Here is a 27,788-nt window from a genome sequence, read left to right on the forward strand (position 1 = left end):
CATCTAGTAGTGTATTCAACACCAGCAAGCTAGGCATATACAAGTATCTGACTATCATAGGCATACACACTATTTCTATCATGTTTAAATATGTATCAGATGGTATTTTTATGGACAACTATTTTCTTTTATATATTGGATCTTACAACCCGAAGGAAATATAGAGCAGCAAAACATGAGTAAGAAAAGCCTCAAACCTGATCAGCTGGGCCAAGTTCAACTAAGCCAGCAACCAAGTTGTGTTAATCTATAGCTCAGGCCTTATGTCAATTCGAGAGGGCCTCAGGCTGGGGTCCAAGTCTTAGGAATGGGCCTAAGCCCAGACGCGCCCCCCCCCCCCCCAGCAAGAAAAGAAAAAGAAACAAAAAAGAGGGAAAAAGGATAATGGCTTCATGCTGACCACAAAAACCTTAAAACAGACCAGAAATTAAGGAAGAAAAACACAATAATTCAAAGGTAGAATAGTAACTCAGCTCAGCCTTAATCCCAACTATTTGGTCTACATGAATCTTGTCCCACAACTTTTCTCTATCAAGAGTAATATTTTCCATCAATGATATTTTCAGAAAAATCAGGTGCAGTATACAGTTAATGTAGATGTGAGTCTGTCGTTCAAATCTGATATACAACTGATAAAAGAAATAAGAAAAAGTGTGAGAGAAAGAAATGTTACAGCAGAATAGAAGAAGAAAAGAGTTCGATGGTTCTCTCTCTCCCTTCACTAATCTTTTATTAAACTTAATTAATCATGCTAATTACAAGTCTTCCCTTTAAGTGGGTGGCCAGCAAAACAGTAACTCAAAAGAATTTAAAAAGAGGTTCTTGACAGTAAATCTGATTGAAGATTACAGTGAAGGAGAAGAGAAGGAAGAAAGAAGGATTGAGGCAATGGAACAGTGCTGGCGGCGCCAGCTTCATTATAATATATAGGGCGAAAAAATAAGAAGGGAAATGACCCTTGTGCCCCTACTAAGTAATGGTTACAATAATACATTAAAATATAAAGGCTTTAATCAGCCAAACAGACCCTAACAAACATAAAATCAATTATTTAAACAGAGGTTAACATGCCCATTAAGAAAAGGCCCATTAACACATAAAACAGATATAACACTACTTAAACGTAAAAGAAATATTAGGGCCCATTGGGCCCAGTCTTTTTGCACTCCCCCTCAAGCTGAGCATAGATGTCAATCATGCCCAGCTTACTTATATAGCGTCAGCTTTCCTTTTGGAACACCTTTGGTCAAAACATCAACCAACTGCTCTTTTGAAGCAATAAATGGCAAGCAGACTTCCCTGAAGCAACTTTCTCCCTTATGAAATGTCTGAACCTCTATGTACTTAGTTCTGCCATGCTGAATAGGATTATTTTCAATGTTGATAGCTGCTTGGTTGTCACAGTAGAGCATCATTGGCTTTTCATAGTCAATACCCAACTCTCCTAAAAGTGATTTCAACCACAATAATTCTGACAATCCATGTGCCATTGCCCTGTGCTCTGCTTCAGCTGAGGATCTGACAACTACAGACTATTTCTTACTTCTCCATGAGACAATGTTCCTTGCCACCAAGGCACAATATCTTGAGGTGGATCTCCTATCATCAATACATCCGACCCAATCAACATCAATGTATGCCTCTAGCTTCATGTGTCCATGCTTGGCAAACGGAATACCTTTCCCTGGAGTTCCTTTCAAGTAGCACAAAACTCTTTCTGCAACTGCTAAATGTGTATCTCTGGGAGAATGCATAATCTGATTAATAAGACTTATTGCAAAGGAAATATTTGGCCAAGTCATGCAAAGATAATAACAACTTTCCAAGCAATCTCTGGAACACTCCCCTATTAGTCAACAGTTCACCATTAGTAGCAGAAAGCTTATGGTTTAGGTCTATAGGGGTAGAAGCCGGTTTAGCACCAAGTTTACTAGTCTCTGCAAGGAGATCAAGAACATACTTGCGTTGAGAAATGAAGATACCATCCTTAGATCTAGCAACTTCAATTCCTAAGAAGTATTTGAGATCCCCCAAATCTTTTATATCAAATTCAATGTTAAGAAATCTTTTGAGCTTAATCACTTCCTGAGTGTCATTACCCGTAACCACAATGTCATCAACATAAACAATCAGAAAAGTCACCAAAGAGTTAATTCTCTTCACAAATAAAGTATGGTCAGATTTAGTCTGTGTATAACCAAAAGAAACAAGGGCATCTCTGGATCTCTCAAACTAGGCTCTAGGGGACTGTTTGAGACTGTTAGTGTTGACTGCGTAGGGGTATTTTAGTCTTTGTAGTTATGTTTTAAAGCTGATGTGTAATGTTATGTTAGTTGATGTGTCCCATACTTAAGTAGGGGCAAAGGAGTCTTTTGTTCTTATGAATAGAAACATATAAATTAAATCTGGCTGACTAGAGAGGTGATTGAGTTCTCTAGTTCGAACCAGAATTTCCTTCCTCTGTATTCTTCTCTCTCTCTCTCTCTCTCTTCTTCTTCTTCTTCTTCTTCTTCTATTCTCTCTAATATCTCTTCAACCCTAATTCTAACAGAATTCTAGTGCAGATTAGGTTTATAATATGGTATCAGAGCAAGGTTGACAAAATCGAATATGCCCAGAATTCTGGTTTTCTCGCATTCAGCCTAATGTTTTTTACTTTTTTCTTCATCATTGGTTGAAGATAGGGAAAGGGTCTGAAAAGGACTGGTCGCCCTCTTCCCTTGGAGGTTTCTATGCCTCCGGTCAGCAAGTTTGTGGGTGTTTGCAGTGATTCGTAGGAAGCCCCCCTTAATCGATAGTAAGAAGAGGGCTGGTTCGAGTGATGCAGTGAAGTGTCGAGTGCAGATTGATTGTTTGGTGATTAGATAAGTGGGTTTTGTGCAGATTTCAGTGTGGATCGAATGGTTAGTAAGTTCCAAATAGTGTGGTGAGAATTCAGGTTGTTGTGTAGTAGGGTTTCATGCAGATTTCATGTAGATCGAATGGTTAGTTAGTTCCAAGTAGTGTGGTGAGAATTCAGGTAGTCGTGTAAGTAGGGTTGTGGTGTGGAGAGTGAAGAATTCAGCAACAAGTGGTGCTGAGTGCAGTGTGGTGAGAGGTGAATTAGAAAGATTTTTTTTTTTTTCAGATATAGGAGATAACAATGAAAACAAAACTAGTGTGATGGTTCCCACTGACTACCTGAATGTTCAAATGACTTCTATCAAGTTGAATGGGGAAAACTATGTGCCTTGGGTGAAATCTGTAGAAGTCTTTCTTAAAGCTAAGAAGAAAGTGAAGCATATAAGGAAAGAAAAACCCTACACTGAGTCTCTTGAGTATGGTGATTGGGAACAAGAGGATGCATAGATTATAACCTGGTTATGGAATAGCATGGAACCCGAGATCAATATGAATTTCATGCTTCTGATACAGCCAAGGAAGTTTGGGACCATGCTAAGAAGCTGTATTTGGGACAAGACAACACAACTAGAGTGTATCAACTTTATCAGGAATACTTTAATCTGCAACAGGGTAATTAGAGTCTTGAGGAGTACTATGCTAGCATGAGAAATGGGGTTTCACTACAATACCTAGAGATTAAAAAACTAGGGTTTCACTACACCCGACTATCGGGAGGAAGAGAGATGAAGCAGCTACTCCTACCAGAGCTTCCCAATCTCCTTCAAATCCCAACCACACACTTTTGGGGATCAAAATACACCTCCCAAGCCCTGAGCGCCACACCCAATCCTTCTCCTTAACTTGTAACTTAAAATCTCTCTAGTTGGCTAGGGTTTTGGGCAAAAAAAACCAGCTTCAATTCCTAGCAATTTTTGGCCAGATCCTAACTCTCCAAACCCTCTACCAACTAAGCAAATAGTCATCTGATTGATCAGCAATGTATCTCTCCACATACTCTTCTAATCGAAGGGTGTATAGGAAAAAAAAAAGAAAAAGAAAAGTGGAGGAAGAACTGCTCTGATACCAAGATGTGAGTTTGTCCTTCAAATCCGATATAAAACTGATAAAAGAAATAAGAAAAAGTGAGAGAGAAAGAAAGGTTACAGCAGAATAGAAGAAGAAGAGAGTTTGATGGTGCTCTCTCTCCCTTCACTAATCTTTTATTAAACTTAATTAATCATGCTAATTACGAGTCTGCCCTTTAATTGGGCGACCAACAAAGCGGTAACTTAAAAGAACTTAAAAAGAGGTTAACAGGTCCATTAAGAAAAAGGCCTATTAACACATAAACAGATATAACATTACTTAAACATAAAAGAAATATTAGGGCCCATTCAGCCCAGTCTCTCTACAAATGTGTATACATTTTTCATAAAAATCAGGTGTAGTATACACATAATGTGTATTTTACTGTATTCATGGTCAATTCAGGGGCTCCTACATCTAGAGGGTGTTTCATATCATGGTGTTGCATTTGTACTTGATTTGAGTGTAAATCCCTATACAATTCTAGGTTAAAGTAGAGAAAGAAGAAGAATAGAAGAAGAAGAAGAAGAAGAAGAAGGAGGAGAAGAAGGGTTTGGCCAGATTAGGAAAAATCAGTCCACCTCTAGCCGACTCACTTGTATTTATCTCAAATAGTATAGTTACAAGAAAGACCATATTGTCCCTCATAAGTGATGGGACACATAACTTAAACTTAAATAAAATAGACCTTTCACTCTCAAATAGATAAACCCAAATGACCAAAATACCCCTGATTAGTGTATTCTAACACTCCCCCTCAAGCTGGAGAGTATATGTCATATAGTCCTAGCTTGTCACAAATATAATCTACTTTGCCCCGAGACAATCCCTTTGTAAAGAGATCTGCCCACTGATTTCCTGAGCTCACATGAGATGTGGTTGTAACTCCACTTATCACTTTCTCTCTCACAAAGTGACAATCGACCTCAATATGCTTGGTCCTCTCATGGAAGACTGGGTTGGAAGAGATGTGAATAGCAGCCTGGTTATCATAGTATAGTCTCATGGGTTTGTCAACCGAGAACCCCATCTCTTGAAGCAAGTTCTTCAACCATACTAGTTCACATGTAGTATGAGCTATAGCTCAGTACTCAGCTTCTGCACTACTCCTTGCCACCATTGTTTGTTTCTTGCTCTTCCAAGTTACAAGATTGCCACCAAGGAAAGTACAATACCCTGTAGTTGATCTCCTGTCTGAAATAGAACCAGCCTAACCAGCATCTGTATACCCTACTATTTCAAGAGTCCCTCCACTTTGGTATAGCAAACCATGACCTGGAGCACCCTTCAGGTACCTAACAATCCTTAGAACTGCTTCCCAATGAGGAACCCGAGGATGTTGCATAAACTGACTCACCATACTCACAGCAAGTGATATATCTGGTTGGGTAATAGTCAGATAATTAAACTTTCCCACCAATCTCCTGTATCTTCCAGGATCATTAAACTCTTCACCTGCATCAACACTCAACTTGACATTAAGTTCCATAGGAGTCTTTGCTGGTTTAGCACCTAACAGCCCTATTTCTTCAAGTAGGTCAAGAACATATTTTCTTTGACATAAGTTAATTCCATGCCTTGACCTTGCAACTTCTATTCCCAGGAAGTACTTCAGCTTACCCAAATCTTTTGTATTGAAGTGGTCTTGTAGGAATTTCTTTAGCCTGTCAATCCCGTTACTGTCACTCCCAGTTATGACAATATCATCCACATACACCACTAGCAAGATTTTCCCATCTTTTGAATCGTGGCTGAACACAGAATGGTCTACTTGACACTGTTTCATCCCAAAGTCTTTCACTACTTCACTAAACCTACCAAACCAAGCACGTGGAGACTGTTTCAGTCCATAAATTGCCTTTTTGAGTCTACAAACCTTACCATCCTCCCCCTGAGCAACAAACCCTGGCGGTTGCTCCATATACACCTCCTCAATGAGATCACCATGTAGGAAAGCATTTTTGATGTCAAGTTGCACAAGAGGCCAATCATACATAGCAGCTAATGAAATCAACACCCAAACTAAACCAATCTTAGCCACAGGAGAAAATGTCTCCATATAGTCTACACCATACAACTGAGAATAGCCCTTGGCCACTAACTTGGCCTTCAAATGCTCCATACTACCATCTGGAAGATACTTCACTGTGTAGACCCACTTACACCCAACATCATGCTTACCAGGAGGAAGAGTAGTGAGTTCCCACGTGTGATTGTGTTATAGAGCAGAGAGTTCCTCTTCCATGGCTTGCCGCCACCCCGGGGAGGTAAGGGCTTCCTGGACAGTCTTGGGAATGGAGACAAATGATAGCAATGATATAAAGTTGCTATGAGAAGCAGAAAGGTGAGCAACTTAAACATAGTGTGAAATAGGATGACAAGTACAAGTACGTTTACCTTTCCGCAGGGCAATAGAAAGATCAAGATCTAAGGGAGAAGAAGCAATGACAGGATCTGTCGACGAGGGCTGAATTGGAGGAGGGGCCGGTGCTCTTTTGTGAGTATACACTTGTGTGATTGGTGGCCTCTCCGTAATAACTGGCATAGGAGGAGAATCTGTAGCTGGAATGGGAGCCACGGGAAGGGGATCCGCAACAGGGACGGGAAGAGGAACAACGGAGGAAGGAGAAGAAACCACAGTATTTGAGAAAAAAGGAATTGATTCAAAGAAGGTGACATTGGAGCATACAAATGACTTATGGAATTTTGGGTTATAACACTTATACCCTTTCTGAGTCCTCGAGTAGCCAAGGAAGATACACATAGTAGCTCGTGCATCTAACTTGTCTAAACCAGGCCCCAAGATTTGAACAAAACAAACACATCCAAAGACTCTTGGGGTGAGAGGGAATAGAGACAAAGTGGGAAACAACACCGAGAAGGGGGATTGACTTCCAAGGATGGACATGGGCATCCGATTGATGAGAAAAAAGGATGTGAGGACGGCATCACTCCAAAAATGCTTTGGAACATTCATATTAAGCATCAAGAACCGAGCAGTTTCAAGATGTCAATTTTTCCGTTCAGCTACACCGTTCTGTTGTGGGGTGTAGGCACAATAAGTTTGATGAATTATCCCATGGTGCTCTAAGTATTGATGAAATGGTATTGAGGTGTACTCTTTGGCATTATCGAAGCGAAGAATTTTAATATGAACACCAAATTGGGTATGTATTTCAGCATAAAATTTTTGAAAAATAGAAAACAATTCGCTGCGATCTTTCATAAGTTAAATCCATGTCATCCTTGAAAAGTCATCAACAAAAATTACAAAATACTTATAGCCATTGTATAACATTACTTTGATCGGACCCCAAACATCAGAATGAACTAAAGAAAAAGGACTCGAGACATGACTATCAACTCTTGGACTAAAAGAGACTCTACGATGTTTCCCAAGCTGACATGACTCACAATTCAAAGATGAAAGATGACTCAAGGAAGGAACCAACTGTTAGACAGTTTTTGTATGCCCTTAGCTTCAATCTGATTTGATGTACTTTTGTTATTTAGTGGAAATAAAAAAAGTGCATTTTGATTCATGTTGTTTGGTTTAATTCTGTGTAAAACCCTAAAACTGGACATTTATAGAGACTCGTGTTAGTTTTAAATGTTCACAGCCGTTGGATAAGTCTGGGGAGATTTATCCTGCCAAGGCTGATACTGGTGTGCCACCAAGTGTTGGGATGGCCTGTCTCAGCCACCAGGGTAAGACCCGAGGCACATGCAGTATGGGATTACTTGAATCCTTGAACCGGACCAGATTTCCAGTCTTGCCCTGGACCTTGGAGATAGATGGGCAAAACTGGAAAGTTACACCTGACCCCTAGACTCGATTATGACACTTCACTAGGTGTTGGATCAGGCTGCCTTTGATATGCCAATCAGTGAGATCCTTAGCGGGGATCAAAACCTGGGTATGTTGGGGCAGTTTGAGAATTCATCTGAGTGGGTGATCATAGTGACAGAATCAGCCACTTTGTCGGACAAAGGGTAATGATCGGGAATGCACTCTCTCTGATGGAAACCAAACTGCCGGCAGTTGATTTCAATCGTTGGAATTTTGTTTTGCAAAATTAATATATTTATATATATATATATATGTACAGTTTCAAATTGTTTGCAAATGGTTTTAATTCCCGGGATCCATGTGAGAGGAGAGTGCGGCACTGTTCCTTGCAGCCAAGGGAGAGGTCCTCTCTTGTCGGGCAGTGCTTGATCATTAAGGGCTGAGAGGTTAAGTGTAAGACCATTGAGGATAATACCTGATGGGCTAATCTTGCACCTGCCCACAGTCCCTGGGTTTTTATAAGATGGCTTGGCCCAGGGACCACTTAATGTAAGTGTTGGGCCCATAGGGTCCATATGATGGACTCAAGGGGTTCATTGAGTTTTTCAGTGAATTCGGCTGGGCCTTGTATTAAAGGCTGGGCCGAACCCATGTGGCTGGTGTGTAGATCAATGCTTGGGTCCCACGTCATACAAAGAAGCCCAACTGGGCAGCAGATTGGAAAGTAATTAGACACTGAACACTTAATGGGCCAAAAGCCCATTTCGAGGTGGGCTGATATGATCACCCATCCTTGGGGCGAATCTGAGATTAATGTTAGTAAAAGGATTGGGCCTTTAGCCTTATCCACTCTTGGAGACCAAATTCAAATTAGATTTGAATCTGGTAACCTCCTGATAAGATCAGGAGTAAGCTAACTTTATCTGCAGATAGGATTAAGATTATCCCCTATCCAAATACTGATTTGGATTGGGATAACTCCTAATTAGGAGGTTTCTTAATCAAGAAGAAAGGAGGAGAAACCCTAACAAAAAAAAGGAGAGAAATACAACAGATTTCGAATCAAGAAAAATCGCAAGAAAGGTTCCTGCGAATTGAGATCAGATCTCATACTCCAGAAAAGAAAAAAAAAGGCAGTTCAGCCTTTTCGCTTTTAGAGTTCTCCTCCTGCCGCCGCCATCTCCTTTGCAAGATTAGATCTTTGCAGAAAAGAAAGTCAAGAAATCTGTTCTTGACATCAGTCTTGCAAGAAAGACTGAAATAGATTCAGTGTTTAGTGCTTCCAGAGGATACTTGCGAAGGATCCAGTGTGTGGGACGCACCCTGCTGGTTCTGTTCCATCCACAGCTGTGTCATCTTCAGCAAGAACGGATCTTGGAGCATTCTTTGGGCGTGAACACCAACTTTGGGAGATAGTGCTTCTCCGGATCAGGTATATTCCTCCCATTTGTCTTTTGGTACAGATCTGGTTTGATTATGGTTCAAGTAGGATCCTTGAATATTGTATTCTAAATTTAGGGAATATGATTCCCAGTTGGGAGAAGGTAGGAAAATTTTTGAAATTCGCCCACTCATTCCGCAACCTTTATGGCGTCCATTAGATGGATCCTACCATTCTTTCACCAACAACTTTAGAGCCTTGAGAGAAGGATGACCAAGTCTGCAGTGTCATTGAAGAGGAGTAAGAGACGACTGAAAAGCTACTGGAGGGCCACCACCATCAAGGTAATACAATCCACCTGCCTCATGCCCTCCACCAATCTTCATCCCCGTCTTGAGATCCTGAAACACACAAGAAGAGGGATAAAAATTTATGGAACAATTAAGTGACTTGGTTAATCTACTAACAGACATAAGGTTAAAGGGGAACTTGAGAACATATAAAACAGATGATAAAGACAAGGAGAGATCAACATCACCAACACCACAGATGAGAGATGTAGAACCATTAGCAAGAGTAATTGTTTGAGATGTGGAGGACCGAGAAAGAGAAGAAAATGCATTAGGAGTCCCAGACATGGTCCGAGGCTCCGGAGTCAATGATCCAGTGTGAAGGCTTGGAAGCCAAGCAAGCCATACCTGGATGGGCAAGGGAAGCAGTGTTCTACTGAGATGTCTGAAGGAACTGCTCATATACTGCACGGGGTACACTCACCATCTCCTTCTCAGAAGCACCAGTAGATGTGGAGGGGATCAGGTCAGTTTGCTGACTTTCAGTAATTGTACCACTACCCATAGTCACAGCATGGTTAGCCCAAGTGTTGGGTGGACCATGTAATCATAGCAGAAATTAACCATGTGCCCCTCTAATCCACAGTGTGTACACTTCCTAGGGGCATTACTTCTTCCTTTACCACGACCTCCCCTTGAGTCCCGACCTCCACTCCGGCCACCAGCACGGTTAAACATGGGACCATCACGGTTACCTGGAAGTCCATGACCACCACCACCACCTCTATTTCCACGGCCTCCCCCTCTAGTCACCACAAAACCAGATCTGTCCGAGAGAGAAGAATGCTCTATAGACCCAATAGATGTCCTCCTAAGACGGGCAAAAACTTCTTCAAGTGAGGGAAGAGCAGACCCCCCCAATATTTGTGCTCGGACAGGCTCATATTCAGCCTTCAAACCCACCAGAAACCTTGTCACATCAAGTTGCTCACGGTGTTGTTGTTGAATCTGAACATCCTGTGTCAGAGGATGATACACATTGAGCTCATTTCAGATATTCCTCAGACTTGCATAGTATTCCTCCAAGCTTTGACTGCCTTGCTTTAAATTAAAGTACTCTTGGTACAATTGATACACCCTATTTGTATCGTCTTGTCCGGAGTATAGTTTCTTAGCATGATCCTAGATTTCTTTAGCTGTATCTAGGAACATAAAGTTCACACTAATTTTTGGTTCCATGCTATTCCACAGCCATGTCATTATTTGTGCATCTTCCTATTCCCAATCACTAAACCCCGGAGAATCAGAGGAGGGCTTCTCCTCTCTCACATGTTTTACCTTTTTCTTAGCCTTTAAAAACACCTCCACAGATTTTGCCCACGGCACATAATTCTCACTGTTAGAGTGAGCCGAATAAGGGTAATTTAGTAATCTTATGTCAGTTAAGTACTTTGCTTATGTGGCTGTTTTATTAGAGTACTCTGCCCCACACTTAAGTGAGGGCAGTTTAGTCTTTGTAAGTGTAATTAGAACCTAATAAACACAAGGGGGTCGACTGAATGGGAATACTAATCAGTTCGACTAAACCCTCCTGTTCTCTCTTTCTCTTGTCTTCTTCCTCATCTTCTTCTTCCTTCTTCACTGGTTCGGACTACTGTAGCTGCTCCAAAACATGGTATCAGAGCAAGGTTTCTGACCTGCTTCCGCTTGCAAAACATCTCAGCTGTGTTTGTGACACCCTCCTCTTCGTTTCTAGTTGGTTAATGGAGAGAGCTGGTTCGCCCTAGGTCTGAGACATCACAGTTCGTTGCTCTCTGCTGCACACAGTTTTCTTCATCAAGGAAGGTGATTTCAGCAGTGAATGGTTGGCTGATACTCTCAAAGGAAGGTTGGTTATTTAGTCCTCTTGTGTTGCTGGTATTTCTGGGTAGGAACCCTTCAAGAATCAGTTAGTACTGATTAGAACCTAGAGAACTAGGTTCATTGTTGCCCTAAAAAGGGTTGTGTGTGTAGTAGCCGAATGGTGTAGGGCTGCTGTGAGTTGTTGAGTGGTGTTAGGGCTGCTGTAGGTGGCCGAGTGGTGTAAGGTGGAATGCAGTGACCTTGCCAAGCTCCTTGTGGTCGTGTAATGCCCTCTTAAGTGTGTTAAACAAATCTGAACTGGGTGTAGCAGTTTGACTGTGTTGTGGTGCGCAATTTTTTTTATTGAGTGGTTGTAAGAGGGCCTACTGTTGTGTTGTGGTGCTTGTGATGCTTATGTGGGTCGTAGGTGTGTGAAGTCAGCAGTAGTGTAAAGAAGAACAAGTGTGTGCTCCCACTGTTGTGTTTAGGGGCTGCAATAGGTGCTGAAGTATCAAACTGTGAACAACATCAATCAGCTTGTAGCTGAGAAGTAAGGTTAGAGGCAACTGTGAAAGAGTACAATGGCAGCAATAGGAGATGGCTACAATGATCAGAAACCTAATGTGGTAATTTCCTCCGACTACCTATGGGTACAAATGACCTCAATTAAGCTGAATGGGGAGAACTATGTTCCATGGGCCAAATCAGTGGAAGTGTTTCTCAAGGCAAAGAAGAAAGTAAAGCATGTAAGAGATGAAAAGCCATCAGAGGACTCTCCAGGGTTTGATGATTGGGAGCAAGAAGATGCTCAAATCATGACTTGGCTGTGGAATAGTATGGAACCTAAAATTAGTGCCAACTTCATGTTTCTTGATACGGCTAAGGATATATGGGAGCATGCTAAGAAGCTATATTCTGGACAAGATAACACAACAAGAGTGTATCAGCTTTATCAGGAGTATTTTGATTTACAACAAGGAACCAAAACACTAGAAGAGTACTATGCCAACATGAAGAATATAAGGAATGAACTCAATGTCTATCACCCCCTTACTCCAGATATTAAAGTTCAGCAACAGCAAAGGGAGCAACTAGATGTTACAAGATTTTTAGTGGGGCTGAAGTCGGAATATGAACCAGTTAGAGCCCAAATATTGGGGGGCTCTACTCTTCCTACACTTGAGGAAGTATTCTCAAGGCTTCGTAGAATCTCTTTGGGACAGACAGAGAACTCCACACAGTCTGATAGATCAGCACTTGTGACAGCTCGAGGGGTTGGATATAGTACAAGAGGGGGAGGTCATGCTCCCCGAGGAGGCCGTGGCAGTTCCATGATTAGTCGGGGTGGTCGTGACTCAGGGGGAGGTCGTGGCAGAGGGAAGAATAACTCTACAAGGAAATGCACTCATTGTGGTAGAGAGGGACACACAGTGAATTTCTGTTATGATCTACATGGCCCTCCCTCTAAATGGGCTAATCATGCTCTAGCGGGTGAGGTTGATATCAGTGACAGTAAACCGGCAGACCGAACTCATCCCACATCTACATCTACCTCTGGGAGGGAAATGGTGAGCGTACCGCGTGATGAGTATGAACGGTTCCTTCAAACTACTTCACAGCATACCACTGCCACACTTGCCCAATCAGGTATTGCTTGCATGTCATCTAAAACCTCTCCCTGGATTATTGACTCTGGAGCCTCAGATCATATGACCGGGACTCCAGGTGTGTTCTCTTCTCTCTCTGAAACCTCCACATCACAAACTGTTACACTTGCCAATGGGTCCTCATCTCCTATATGTGGTGTTGGTAATATTGACATGGCTCCTGTGCCCTTATCATCTGTTTTATATGTCCCTAAGTTTCCATTCAATCTTATGTCTGTTAGTAAAATAACCAAAGCTCTTAACTGTTCCGTTACCTTCTTTCCTTCCACCTGTGTTTTTCAGGATCTCAAGACGGGGAAGAAGATTGGTGGGGGGCATGAAGCTGGTGGACTGTACTATCTTGACGGTGGTGGATCTTCAATTGCTCTTCAGACTTCGCTTACTCCTCTACAATGGCATTGCCGACTGGGACATCCATCTCTCAAGGCTCTCAAGATTTTGGTCCCGTCATTGAGTCATTTGTCAGTTTTGCAATGTGAGTCATGTCAGTTTGGGAAACATCGTCGTGTGTCCTTCAGTCCAAGAGTTGAGAGTCGTATGTTGAGTCCTTTTTCTTTGGTTCATTCAGATGTTTGGGGTCCAATCAAAATAGAGTCTTATAATGGGTACAAGTATTTTGTCTCCTTTATTGATGATTGTTCAAGAATGACATGGATTTACTTAATGAAAGAAAGAAGTGAATTGTTTTCTATTTTTCAAAAATTCCATGCTGAAATACGCACACAATTTGGTGTTCCAATCAAAATTCTCCGTTCAGATAATGGTCGTGAATACTTTCTTACTTCATTTCAACAGTATTTAGAACAGCATGGCATTATTCATCAGACATCATGTGCATACACCCCTCAACAAAATGGGGTAGCTGAACGGAAGAACCGTCAGCTTCTTGAAACTGTTCGGTCTATTCTTCACCACATGAATGTTCCTAAGCGTTTTTGGAGTGATGCTGTACTCACTGCATGTTTTCTCATTAATCGGATGCCCTCCTTCATTCTTCATGGTCGGTCCCCCTTCTCTATCTTGTTTCCCACTTTATCTCCATTCCCATTAATTCCTCGTGTCTTTGGTTGTGTGTGCTTTGTCCACAATCTGAGCCTGGAATAGACAAGCTAGATGCACGCTCAATTAAATGTGTCTTCCTTGGCTACTCACGGACTCAGAAAGGGTACAAGTGTTATAATCCCATTACCCGGAAGTGCTATGTTTGTCCTGATGTCACCTTTTTTGAGTCAGTCCCCTTCTTCTCAAGTCCTGAAGCACCCTCGTCTCCACCCGCACTTCCTCTTCCTCTCCCTGTCAGTGATCCAGTTCCAGATGTTGTTGTTGGAGTAGACTCATCACCTCATCCCATGCAGATCACCACCGAACGTCCACCAATCCGGCAAGTGTATACACGTCGAACGGCACCGGCCCCTCCTCCAGCTTCTACCTCATCTGCGGATCCTCTCATGGCTCCTATTGTTGAACCCTCAAACCTTGATCTACCCATTGCCTTACGGAAAGGTAAACGCAGTTCTACCCTCCATCCCATTTCCAATTTCGTTTCATTATCTCGTCTTTCTACATCACATCGCCAGTTTGTTTCCCTTTTATCCTCTATTTCCATACCTAACAATGTCCAAGAAGCTCTCAGTTCACCTGATTGGCGGCAAGCAATGGAGGAGGAACTTTCTGCTCTTCAACATACTCAAACGTGGGAACTTACTACTCTCCCACCTGGTAAGCATGCTGTGGGATGTAAATGGGTGTATACTGTGAAATACTTGCCAGATGGTAGTGTAGAGCGTCTGAAGGCCAGACTTGTTGCTAAAGGTTACTCCCAGTTGTATGGAGTAGACTACATGGAGACATTCTCTCCGGTGGCTAAGATTGGTTCTGTTCGTGTACTAATTTCCCTGGCAGTTATGTATGATTGGCCTCTGTTTCAGCTTGATATCAAGAATGCCTTTCTCCATGGTGATCTTGTGGAGGAGGTATATATGGAGCAACCACCTGGGTTTGTTGCTCAGGGGGAGGATGGTAAGGTATGCAGATTGAAAAAGGCAATTTATGGGTTGAAACAATCGCCGCGTGCTTGGTTTGGGAAGTTCAGTGAAGTGGTGAAGAGTTTTGGAATGAAGCAGTGCCAGGTATATCACTCAGTGTTCAGCTATGACTCAGAAGTTGGGAAGATTCTATTAGTGGTCTATGTGGATGATATTGTCATTACTGGCAGTGATAAATTGGGGATTGGCAAATTAAAGGTATTTTTGCAAAACCATTTCCAAACAAAAGATCTTGGAACATTGAAATATTTCTTGGGAATAGAGGTTGCCAGGTCAAAACAAGGTGTAAATCTGTGCCAAAGAAAATATGTTCTTGATCTATTGGAAGAAACAGGACTGTTAGGTGCAAAACCGGCTGAGACCCCTATGGAACCAAATGTTAAGTTGAGCAGTGATACAGGAGAAGTATTTGAAGATCCTAGAAGGTATAGACGACTAGTGGGGAAGCTGAACTATCTAACTATCACGAGACCCGACATATCCTTTGCAGTCAGTGTGGTGAGCCAATTCATGCAGGACCCTCGTATACCTCACTGGGATGCAATTCTTAGAATTGTGAGGTATCTGAAAGGAGCTCCAGGCCGTGGACTATTGTATAAACTAGGAGGAAAACTTGAAGTAGTGGGGTATACAGATGCAGACTGGGCAGGCTCAGTGAATGATAGAAGATCTACTACGGGCTATTGCACATTTCTTGGAGGAAATCTTGTGACGTGGAAGAGTAAAAAGAAGACGGTTGTGGCCAGAAGTAGTGCTGAAGCTGAGTATAGGGCCATGGCACATACTACCTGTGAGTTAGTGTGGTTGAGGAATCTTCTACAAGAAATTGGGTTTCACATGGATAAACCTATGAGACTGTATTGTGACAACCAAGCTGCACTCCATATCTCATCCAATCCTGTATTTCATGAGAGAACAAAGCACATAGAGGTTGATTGCCACTTTGTGAGGGAGAAGGTCCTTGCTGGAGAGATAAACACAGAACATGTGGGCTCGAATGATCAATGGGCAGATTTGTTTACAAAAGCTCTAAACTCAGGGAAAGTGAATCATCCATGTAACAAGCTGGGATTATATGACATATATTCTCCAGCTTGAGGGGGAGTGTTAGAGTGAGCCGAATAAGGGTAATTTAGTAATCTTATGTCAGTTAAGTACTTTGCTTATGTAGCTGTTTTATTAGAGTACTCTGCCCCACACTTAAGTGAGGGCAGTTTAGTCTTTGTAAGTGTAATTAGAACCTAATAAACACAAGGGGGTCGACTGAATGGGAATACTAATCAGTTCGACTAAACCCTCCTGTTCTCTCTTTCTCTTGTCTTCTTCCTCATCTTCTTCTTCCTTCTTCACTGGTTCGGACTACTGTAGCTGCTCCAAAACACTCACCATTCAACTTAATAGATGTCATTTGAACATTTAGGTAATCTGGAGAAATCATAACGCCTGTTTTATTGTCATTCCCATCTCCAATCGATGCCATCTTAACTAATTAACCTTCAAATATTCAGCACAACTTACGCACTTCCACAAGGCTTATCCCACTTTCAGCACCACCAACCTCTTCAAATACACATTGCACATCAAATACAAAAGCTGAAATCACTCAGTCATTAAATCAAACACCTATTATGCACACTGCAGAACCTTTCACACACCAAATACAAGGGCTGAAGTCACTCAGTCATTAAATCAAACACCTGTACTGCACACTGCAGAACTATTCACACACCATTCAACACAGTACAACTACCACTACACCACTGCTGTCGTGAACTTCAGCAGTCGAAACACCCTACTTTCAGCACACATATGAGGTAAAAACAGAGGAGAACAAGGCTGATATGCATACTAGTCACTCCAAACCTCCACAAAAAATATTTTGAACCAAAACACAGCATTTACAGTCCGCTATTTGGGCAAAAACCAGAACTGTTCATACCTGTCCACAAACAGCCCTCTTCATATCACAGAATAGAGGGCATCTAGTGCACAACCTCAACAACCACCACCACAGTAACTGGAGGCATACTCACCTCCAAAACAAAAAAAATGACTACTCTCTTTAGCCCCTTGTCGAGTTTCCACTCAGGCTAGCAGAAAAATGAAGAAGGCTGAAATGGTTTGTGGTGAATCCAGGAAGAAGACAAGCAGTAAGGAAAAAGAAAAAAAAATGAAAAGAGAACTAGGTTTTAATGCTCTGATACCATGTAAATCCCTATACGATTCTAGGTTAAAGTAGAGAAGATGAAGAGAAAGAAGAAGAAGAGAAGAAGAAGAGAAAGAAGAAGAAGAGGAGGAGAAGAAGGGTTCAGCCAGATCAGGAAAAATCATTCCACCTCTAGCCGACCCACTTATATTTATCTCAAATAGTATAGTTACAAGAAAGACCATATTGTCCCTCATAAGTGATGGGACACATAACTTAAGCTTAAATAAAATAGACCTTTCACTCTCAAATAGATAAACCCAAATGACCAAAATACCCCTGATTAGTGTATTCTAACATTAAGCATTGGAAATTGGTAGTGGAGTGTTTTGGCACGACCTACAATGTACAATTATTTATTGTTGTCTATAAATTATAACATACAAGTGCCAGTAGGTACCACATAGGATATACCCTATGTGGAAATGCCCCCTTGGAGCAGGAAATGTCCAAATAGTGTTTCCTCCAAAAGTCGTTCTCACATAACCATGATAAAGAACATTACAAATGGTAGTATTTGAATCAAACCAACCAAACAGAATTTTGGTTTGGTAGAGTCAAGACGCCTATGTGGCACTTATGTGGTGGTGAAACAGCTCCACAACACCATGATACCAAACACCTTCTTAATAGATGATCTATGTTGCCAATAGGATTCCCTCACATGGCATTAATAGGGGTTTGTCTAGTAAGTTTCCCTAATTGACTAAAAAAGGAAAGCATATGCATTTATGTGTATGTATACTTGACTCAACTCGACAAAGCCTTGTCCTGACTACATAGTTGAGATGGTTGCTCAGCATCCCTTCAACCATGGAGACACAGGATCAAACCTGCACATACACAGGCACTTTGTGGCAAGGTCAGTGCATTTCACATGCAACCAGCTCTGTCCCCACCTGAGTCCTCCTATACTCACTCTTTGAACTGCTCAGTCACCTTTTTTCCGTCTTCATGTGTGTTTCAGGATTTGACCTCGGGGAAGACGATTGGTAGAGGAAGCATGGTGGATGGTCTCTACGTGTTGGAGAATAATGCTGGTCTAGTGGCGACTGAGTCCACAAGTTCGTCGAGTGAGAGTCAGGCCTATTTATGGCATAGTCGTTTTGGTCATCTTTCTTTTGAGTCATTAAAAGTTATGTTCCCAAAGTTGTTTGAGTCCTTGTCAGTGAGTCAGTTACAGTGTCAAACTTGTCAGTTGAGTAAGCATTGTAGAAGTTCTTTACCGTTAGGAAATAAAAGATCTGAATTTCCATTTCATATTGTTTATTCTGATGTTTGGGGCCCTGTTACTCTACCTACTGCGGCTGGCTATAAGTATTTTGTTACTTTGATTGATGATTATTCTCGATACACTTGGGTTTACCCTATAAGATCTCGAGATGAAGTGCCACAAATTGTGAAAGATTTTCAATGCATGGTGTTCACTCAGTTCCAAACGGAAATTCATATTTTCCAGTCGGACAATGCAAAGGAATATTTCCATAGTGATCTCACGAAGTTCTTTGCTTCGAGTGGGTCACTTCAGCGAAGCTCTTGTGCCAGGACACCCCAACAAAATGGTGTGGCTGAACGAAAAAATCGTCACCTTCTCGAAGTTGCTCGTGGCTTGCTGATTCATATGAATGTGCCAAAACAGTTCTGGATGGATGCAGTATTGTGTGCGACATATATCATCAATCGCATGCCCTCTCGGCTACTAGAGTATAAGGCCCCACATCAGCTCTTGTTCTCTACAGCCCCGCTGTCCACCATTCTGATGCGTGTTTTTGGGTGTCGTTGTTTTATCCACAACCTATCACCTACTCGTGGTAAACTTGACCCTCGGGCTATTCCTTGTGTTTTTCTTGGTTACCCTTCATCTCAAAAGGGGTATCGTTGCTATGATCCCATTACCCGCAAGTACTATGTTTCCATTGATGTCTCATTCTTTGAGAGTCAACCATTCTTCTCAGTTTCTCCTAAGGGGGAGAGTAGGGTTGAGGAGAAACAGGCGACGACTCAGATTCAACTACCTCCTTTACCCGATCCTCCTCCGTTCCGGGTTTTTCATCGTCGCCAAAAGAGCCAGCAGAGTTCAAGAGCCGTGGAGCCGGACACTATGCAACCAACATCATCGGATTCACCCGAGGCAGATCCGTCTCATCAGCCAGGTACACTTGCTCCCATTGCTCCTTTAAATGTTGATTCACCTGTCCCCAATGATCTTAATATTCCTATTGCTAAGAGAAAAGGCGTTAGATCCTGTACCACTAATCATCCTATCTCTAACTTTGTGTCCTATGAGCATGTTTCACCTTCGTACCGTGCCTTTCTCTCCTCTGTGGATAGTGTTCCCATCCCTAAGACCGTGGTAGAAGCTTTGTCAAAACCTGAATGGACAGATGCAATGCAGGAAGAAATTGATGCCTTACACAAAAATGGCACGTGGGAGTTGGTAGATCTTCCTGAGGGGAAGGAACCAGTGGGGTTCAAGTGGGTGTTCACAGTGGAACACAAAGCTGATGGAACTGTTGAAAGGTACAAGGCTAGACTGGTAGCAAGAGGCTTCACACAGGTATATGGAGTGGACTATGAAGAGACTTTTCCTCCAGTAGCGAAGATGAACTCCATCCGGATTCTCCTTTCCTTGGCAGCAAACCTTGACTGGGATCTCCACCAATTGGACATCAAGAATGCCTTCTTGAATGGTGACTTGGAAGAGGAGGTGTACATGACCCAACCCCCAGGGTTCCGTGAACAAAAGGTGTGCAGGTTGAAAAAGTCCCTATATGGGTTGAAACAATCACCTCGGACTTGGTTTAGTAAGTTCCATTTAGTAGTCCAACAAATGGGATTCAAACAATGCCAGTCAGATCATACCCTGTTTGTAAAAAGAGGTGAAGGTAAAATTGCAGCTCTTATTGTGTATGTGGATGACATAGTGATCATAGGAGATTGGGAGGCTGAAATCCAGAGACAAAAAAAAATTCTTAGCCACTAAATTTGAGGTGAAGGATCTAGGCCCCTTACGATATTTTCTTGGAATTGAAGTTGCTCGCTCTCACAAGGGCATCTTTATTTCCCAACGGAAGTATGTACTAGATCTACTAGAAGATACAGGCAAGTTGGGGGTAAAACCATCTGATTCACCTATTGAACCTAATCACCATCTGGGAGACAGTCAGGGAGAGTTTTTAAAAGATGTAAAGATGTTCCAGAGACTTGTGGGGAGACTTCTATATTTGTTTATGACCAGGCCTGATATTGCCTATGCGGTGGATGTCCTTAGTCAATTCATGCACAGCCCGATGACAACTCACTTTGAGGCTGCAGAGAGGATCTTGAGATATCTCAAGAAGTTTCCTGGAGCTGGTTTGTTGTTCCAGAAACACTGTCACTTAAAAGTAGAAGTATATACTGATGCAGATTGGGCAAGAGCAATCAATGACCAAAAGTCTACCAGTGGTTATTGTGCCTTTGTAGGAGGAAACCTTGTCACATGGAGAAACAAAAAACAAAGTGTGGTGGCTAGATCCAATGCTGAAGCAGAGTATAGAGCGATGGCTCATGGGGTTGCGGAAATCATGTGGATAAGAAATCTGTTAGGTGAACTAGGTTTCACAGTAAGCAATCCTACGTCACTCTACTGTGACAATAAAGCTGCCATCAATATTGCTGCTAATCCAGTTCTGCATGATAGGACGAAACACATTGAAGTGGACAAGCATTTTATCAGAGAGAAACTTGAAAGTGGAGAAATGTGCACACCATATGTCAGCTCGGAAGAGCAACTTGCAGATATCTTCACCAAAGGTCTTCATCATGTGCGGCACAAAGATTTGTGTGACAAGTTGGGCATGGTTGACATCTATGCTCCAACTTGAGGGGGAGTGTTGGAATAATGTTAAAATAACTTAGTTGCAGTTGTTAGGGCCTGTTTGGCTAATTACAGTGTTTTTTTATTTCATTTTTTATTTCTGTTATGTCTGTTATTGTACTCAAGGGCACAAGGGTATTTTCCCTTGTTATTTCTGTCGCCCTATATATAGTAAAATAAACACTGGCGCCGCCAGAACTGTTACATTGCAAACCTTCTCTCTTCTCTCCTCTCTTCTCTTCTCTTCTCTTCTCTCCTCTTCCACTTATCTCTGGCCGGCTACACTGTCAAGAGTTCTAATAGGAAACAAAATGGGAATTGGGATGTTTAGTGCTGCAAGACCTAACACCCTTCCTGTGAGTGATAGGAAGGTCAAGGTCATCAGCAATAGAGGTATCAATAGCAATAGGGTTAGGAACGTCAATGGGAACCAAGGTGCTTAGTACACAAAAGGGAGGAGGATCAGGAAGAGGATGGAGCTGAACTGGTTTTTTCTCATTCCTACACTCCCCCTGAGGAGAAACAGGGAAGAAAGGCTCACTCTTAAAGAAAGAAACATCCAATAGAAACATAATACTTCTGAGAGACAAGACCAAAGCACCGATATCCCTTTTGAGTGGTGGAGTACCCCAAGAAGATGCAAGGAATAGTATGAGGATCTAATTTTCCATGGGTGGGTGACAAATTTTGAAGAAAACAACGACAACTAAACATACGAGGAGGAATAGAAAGAAGACTTAGGAAAAAGAAGCTGATGTATGGCTTTGCACTCCAACCAGCGAGAGGACATATGATTAATGAGATAAGTAGCACAAAGGACAACCTCAAGCCAAAAGCATTTTGGGACATTCATATGAATTAGTAACCCCTGAGCCACTTCAAGAAGGTGTCGGTTCTTTCTTTCAGCAACACCATTTTGTTGTTGTGTTTGGGCACATGAGCTACGGTGAAGTGATCCACGCGAAGTAAAGAGCTCCGTGAGATCATTATGAAAATATTCTTTGGCATCATTGGATTTAAGAACTTGGATTTCAGTTTGAAATTGGGCGAAGTTCATTAAGTGGAAATCACTGTTTTAAAGGGTGCACCTGAGGCACGCCTAGGCGTAGAGGTGAGGCGCTTTCCAGGTTGGGCGCCTCACCAAGGCTAAGGTGCACAAACCTTGAACAGGCGTGCGCCTCAGGCCAGGCGACAAGTGGCCCAAGCGAGTGCCTGAATGATGTTTACACGATTCAACACAAAACAAGATTCGGAATTATACTAAAAAAAACCACAAAATAGGAAACTTAGGAAAAAAAGGAAGCTGAATCGACAGGGTCTTTGCTAAAACAACCAAAAGAAAAAAAAAAGAAATTTTGGAGGAAAGACTTCCTTCATCCAAAAGTTAGCACTCCAGAGGACAAACCAGAGGAAGCTGAAGCTCATTCAAGCTCAAGTTCATCCAAGGCACAAAGCTATAGTATCAGCCTATTAGTTATGTTATGTATTTTTTTTTTGTTCTTCTTCTTCCTGTGATAGGGGCTCCGCCCTATTTTTCTTCTTCTTCAGCCTCTTCTTCTTCTTTAGTTCTTCATACAAAACATGCATAAAAACAAGGGCTCTACCCCTTCAGTTCTTCTTCTTCTTCTTCTTCTTCTTCTTTATTTTTTATTTTTCAAATAATTGTGCGCCTTGCCTCAAAAAGGCGTGTGCCTCACCTTACGCCTTGTGCCTTGCCTGCACCTTTTGCCTCAGGCGCAAAATGGCCCTTGCGCCTTGCCTGCGCCTTTCATTTTAAAACACTGGTGGAAATCTTGGATAATTTTTGGTACTTCATCCCTAGTTCGCATGGGATGCACCAATTTGTATCTAGAGTAATCATCAATAAAGGTAATAAAATACTTGTAGCCACTCTCAGATGGTAAAGCAACAAGGCCCTAAGCATCAAAATGAACAATATGGAAAGGAAATTCAGATTTATTATTCTTAGAAGAAAAATGAGTTCTACAATGCTTACTCAATTGACAAGTTTGACATGTAAACTCTGACATTGACACTGACTTAAACAACTCTGGAAACACCATTTTTAAGGACTCAAAAGATAAATGACCAAGATGACTGTGCCATAAATAGACCTTGCTCTTACTAGACAGACTCTTAGACTCTGTGACTGCAAGACCAGCTTTATTCTCCAACATGTAGAGCCCTTCCACCATACGTCCTCTACCAATCGTCTTCCCCAAGGCCAAATCCTAGATCACACAATAAGAAGGGAAAAAGGTCACTGAACAATTTAAATAATTAGTTATACTACTAACAGAGAACAAGTTAATAGGGAATTTTGGAACATGTAAAACATTAGATAGGGTGAGGCCAAAGGGGAGAGAAATGGTTCCTTGACCAGCTATGGTAGAGTATGAACCATCAGCTAGTCTCACCTTGTCTCTTCTAGAGAGGAGGTGATAGGTCAGAAAGTAAGTGGACTTATCAGTCATATGTTTTAACGCTCCAGAATCAATTATCCAAGGAGAGTTAGGTAATGAGACTATACATGGAAAGTTGTGGCAGAATTACCTAATGTAGACACAAATGAAGTTGAGGGAGGAGGTGCATCCATTTGACGAATTGCCCTACCATAGAGTTCTAAATGGTCATGAAAGGAATTAATAATATCCTCCCTAGGGTTAGAACCAGAGGTGTGTGTCTGAGTCATAGTAGTAGTAGGGGGATGGTTCTCCTAAGTAGGCATGTTTGCTATAGTGAGCTTTCTTGGACCTTGCTGTCCTGACTTCTTATTCAGATCTGAACCTTGCTTCTTACTCATTCCTAAGCCCACTTTGGCTTCCCATGAAGTTCCCAACATGTATCACAGGTGTGTCGGGATTTTTGGCGAAGGGTGCACCATAGTTTGTCTTTGTCATCCATTCTTTTTTGAAAGTCCCCCTTCTTAAAGAGATTTCCCCCATCTGTAGCAACATTCCCTTTCACTGCCAATACAACTGCATCCCCCCTAGAACTATTCATCAAATTTCTTCTACTTTCTTCTGACTGTACTAATGCATATACCTCCTGGACAGATGGAAGATCATTGCTGCCTAGGATTTGGACTCTGATGGATTCATACACAGGGTTCAAGCCATGGAGAAATGCATATACTCGCTGTTGGGTGACAAGGGACTTGTACACTTTTGCATCTTCATCACACTTCCAGTCCACACTCTGATAGTGATCTAACTCCTTCCAGATGGAGGTCAAGTCTGAATGGTACACAGAAAGACTCCTCTCCCCTGTTTACAAGTGGATGATTCAGCTTGTAATTGATAGATTCTTGCATAGTGACGCAGTTCAGAATAGGTTGACTTTGCCTGTTCCCAAATCTCATAAGCTGTTTCAACCCACATAAAGTTCCTTCTCACCTAAGGTTGCATAGACACTAAAGGCCATGGCATAACCATGCTGTTTTCCTGGTTCTATCTGTCATACTCAACACTCCCAGAATTAGGTTCTTTAATTCTCCCATTTATATATCCTATCTTTCCCCTTGCAGTAATGTATAACCTTATCCTTTTCGACCATTCTAAATAATTTAAGCCATCCAGGGGTATGACAGCCATAGGGAAGGATAAATCCACACCCCCACTCATTCCATTCTGCATTGAGGAAACACCAGATGTGGCAGAATCTTCACCACTCATGATAACAGCTTCAGGCCACACTCAAAGTAGGCACAAAAAAATCCTTTGCACCAGGAAATAAATCAATTGCTGTCACGACACTAATGGGTCATCACTGTCCTACAATAAATCATCTCTTCAATCACCAAAGAAATAAATCAATTGCTGTTACGGCACTAACAGGTCATCACTGGCCTACAATAAATCAGAGGGCTGCTGTCGCAGCACATACAAGTCATCTCCTGACCTACAAACCCATCATAAGGCTGCTGTTGCGGCATACACCGACCTACAGTACATCACACGGATCAACCGACCCCACAAAAAAAGAAAGAAAGAGGTGCTGATCACCTCACATCAAACAAGTGAACCTACTACAGGTTCTGTCCTGGTACACGATCAGAAAAAAAGAAAAAAGAGGAAGGGAGAGAAGGTACTTCAGTCCGATGCTGTATTCTGGATCTTCAGTAAAGCAAACAGTATCTGGCAAAGAGAGAAGACAGAAAAAAGGCTTGCTCAATCTCTCCTTTCAGATCTGATAGTCCTGCTCTGATACCATATTATACAGAAGAGAAGAAGAAAGGAAGAGGGAAGAGAGAAGAGAGAGGAGAGAAAAGAGACCGAGAGCCCAAAGGTCTGGATGGTAGTGCCAGCTTTTTTGTATTTATACTAGGGCAACATAAAACAAAATAAAAAGAGGGAGAAAGTACAATAGTACCCCTGCGGTACTAAACTTAAAATATTAACAGACTCTTAACAGATTGTAAATATAATCTTAAATATCCGTGTATTCCTACTAAATTTTGTGCTCCACATGCTCTCTCTTGGTTCAAAATGTTAAAATTTTAAATTACTGCTATAAAAAATCAAGTGGCAGATATCTGTTAATTATAAAATAGAACCAAGTGGCTGACACGTAGCTAAAATGCATAACTAAGGGTGCTAGATCATCACAAAGAAATAGAAGAAAATGAGAAGACTGCCCAGTGATATAAGAGTATACCAGTACACTGCCAGGTCCAAGATAATTATCATATTCCTGAATCATTTCGTTAACATTCGAGCGCCAACCAAGCATAAGTATGCACTCCTTTGGTCCTAGAGTCCAATCTGATGCCTGCATACCAATAGCAAAACCCATATTCTTGTTGTATCAACAAGTCATTCGAAGCATCTTTCATAAAATCAATTATTCCTGATTAAAATCATACCTTTGAACCTGGTTTTGGAGGACGCCTCACAATATTCTCAAGCCGCGCCTTTTTCAATTCCAAGGCATGTTCATTAGATCCACCATTGCTTTCTATAGCCCTTAGACTTTGTAAAGTGTGACTTCCTTCTTTATTAGCATCTGAAAATAGAACCTGTGGTTTTCTCTTCCTATCTATAGGTGCAATGAACAAAACCTACATAAAGAAAGTAAAACGATGTCAGGAAGCAAGTGAAAATAGCAAGCTCCTTTACATTGCTTCTGAGTACATTTTTCAACAATTTTATAGCAATACATATGTTCATTGGAAAAACTTAAACCACTTGAACATGTCAGCATCACCCACTGAGCCAACATTCAGCATACAATTGTAAAGTATTGCTAAACATGCAGAAAATGGCAAAATACTTTCAGATAATTGAAATGTAATTTTATGAACATAGATAACAATTAAACAAGCATTGGATAAAGTACTTTCTGCTGGCATTTCTCTTCCCTTGGTCAATCATAACATGCATCAGAAATTGCTCTAAAAGGCTAGGGGTGCAAACATTCCCATATTGAATGTATTAAAATATGTCGAAGTATGGGGTTAAATAACTAGGGGTATTTTGGTTATTCTGTATAAAGCTCTAAAACATGATACTGAAAGAAGGGCGAATGCTAGTAATGTTTTTTCCTCCCAGATCGTGTTGTTTTCTATTCCCTTCTCTTATTTCTTCCATTCTAATCTAATTTAGTGCACAAGTTGGTATCAGAGAAATAATTCTTGTGATAGAACAAGAATTGGAAGAAATTGATATCTTTCAATTGAGAAAATAGTACATATATATACAGCCTTGTAGATACTAAAAATGAAGAAAATCATACAGCCTTGTAGATACTAAAAAGGAAGAAAATCATACAGCCTTGTAGATACTAAAATAGGAAGAAAATCAAAGAAAGAATAATTCCTATAATCAAGCTATTCCTAATTGGGCTAATACTACATATTTACAGCCTATAATTACAACCTATAATCTCGTAACAAATATAAGAAACCTGAGCTCCATTAAGAGCTTTTGTAAAGATATCTCCTAACTGCTCTCCAGTCTTCACATATGCTGTAGAGATCAAGTTTTGTGAATTTTCTCATGAACGAAATGACAGTCTATCTCAATATGTTTAGTTCGTTCATGAAAAACTGGATTCGAAGCAATATGAATCGCAGCTTGATTATCGCACCATAGCTTCGCTGGAACTGAGACTTTAAGACCGACCTCAGTTAAGAGTTGAGAAACCCACATAACCTCACACGAAGCTTGTGCCATTGCTCTATACTCAGATTCTGCACTAGATCGCGACACCACATTTTGCTTCTTACTCTTCCACGAAACCAGATTACCACCAACAAAAACACAATAGCCAGTAGTGGACCTTCGATCAATCTTGGAACTTGCCCAGTCCGCATCAGAAAAACATTCAATATTACTATGACCATGATTCCGATACAGTATCCCCCGTCCAGGAGCTCCTTTCAAGTAACACAAGATTTGTTCTAAGGCTACCCAATGATGCACTGTAGGAGAGGACATAAATTGACTTACAATACTAACTGAATAAGCAATGTCAGGACGAGTCACTGTGAGATAGTTCAACTTTCCAACTAATCTTCTATATCATTCAGGATCATCAAAAGCATCTCCATCCTTTGTGAATTGTTGGTTAGGAAGCATTGGAGTACTGCATGGTTTGACTCCTAGTTTCCTGGTTTCTGTTAACAGGTCCAAACATACTTCCTCTGAGACAGGAAAATGCCTCTTTTACTCCTTGCCACCTCAATCTCCAAGAAGTATTTTAGGTGCCCCAAATCTTTAGTATTGAACTGGCTCTGCAA

At 41.5% G+C, this 27,788-nt stretch overlaps 1 protein-coding gene across 6 annotated transcripts in view; it reads right to left on the reverse strand.

The window, feature by feature from the left end:
• Positions 1-27,788, reverse strand: part of LOC148879028 (ion channel POLLUX-like protein, putative (DUF1012)) — a 165,154-nt gene that overhangs the window by 3,476 nt on the left and 133,890 nt on the right. For all 6 annotated transcript variants that reach the window (XM_088960395.1, XM_088960396.1, XM_088960398.1 and 3 more), the window contains 2 exons: positions 25,914-26,108; positions 25,706-25,819 (listed from right to left, as the gene is read on the reverse strand). In XM_088960395.1, the coding sequence (XP_088816521.1) occupies positions 25,706-25,819; positions 25,914-26,108 (309 nt within the window). The remainder of the gene's footprint in view (positions 1-25,705; positions 25,820-25,913; positions 26,109-27,788) is intronic.

The sequence above is a fragment of the Nelumbo lutea genome, chromosome 1 (genome assembly GCF_056320005.1).
Source record: "Nelumbo lutea isolate HS-2025 chromosome 1, American lotus-T2T, whole genome shotgun sequence".
NCBI lineage: Eukaryota > Viridiplantae > Streptophyta > Magnoliopsida > Proteales > Nelumbonaceae > Nelumbo > Nelumbo lutea.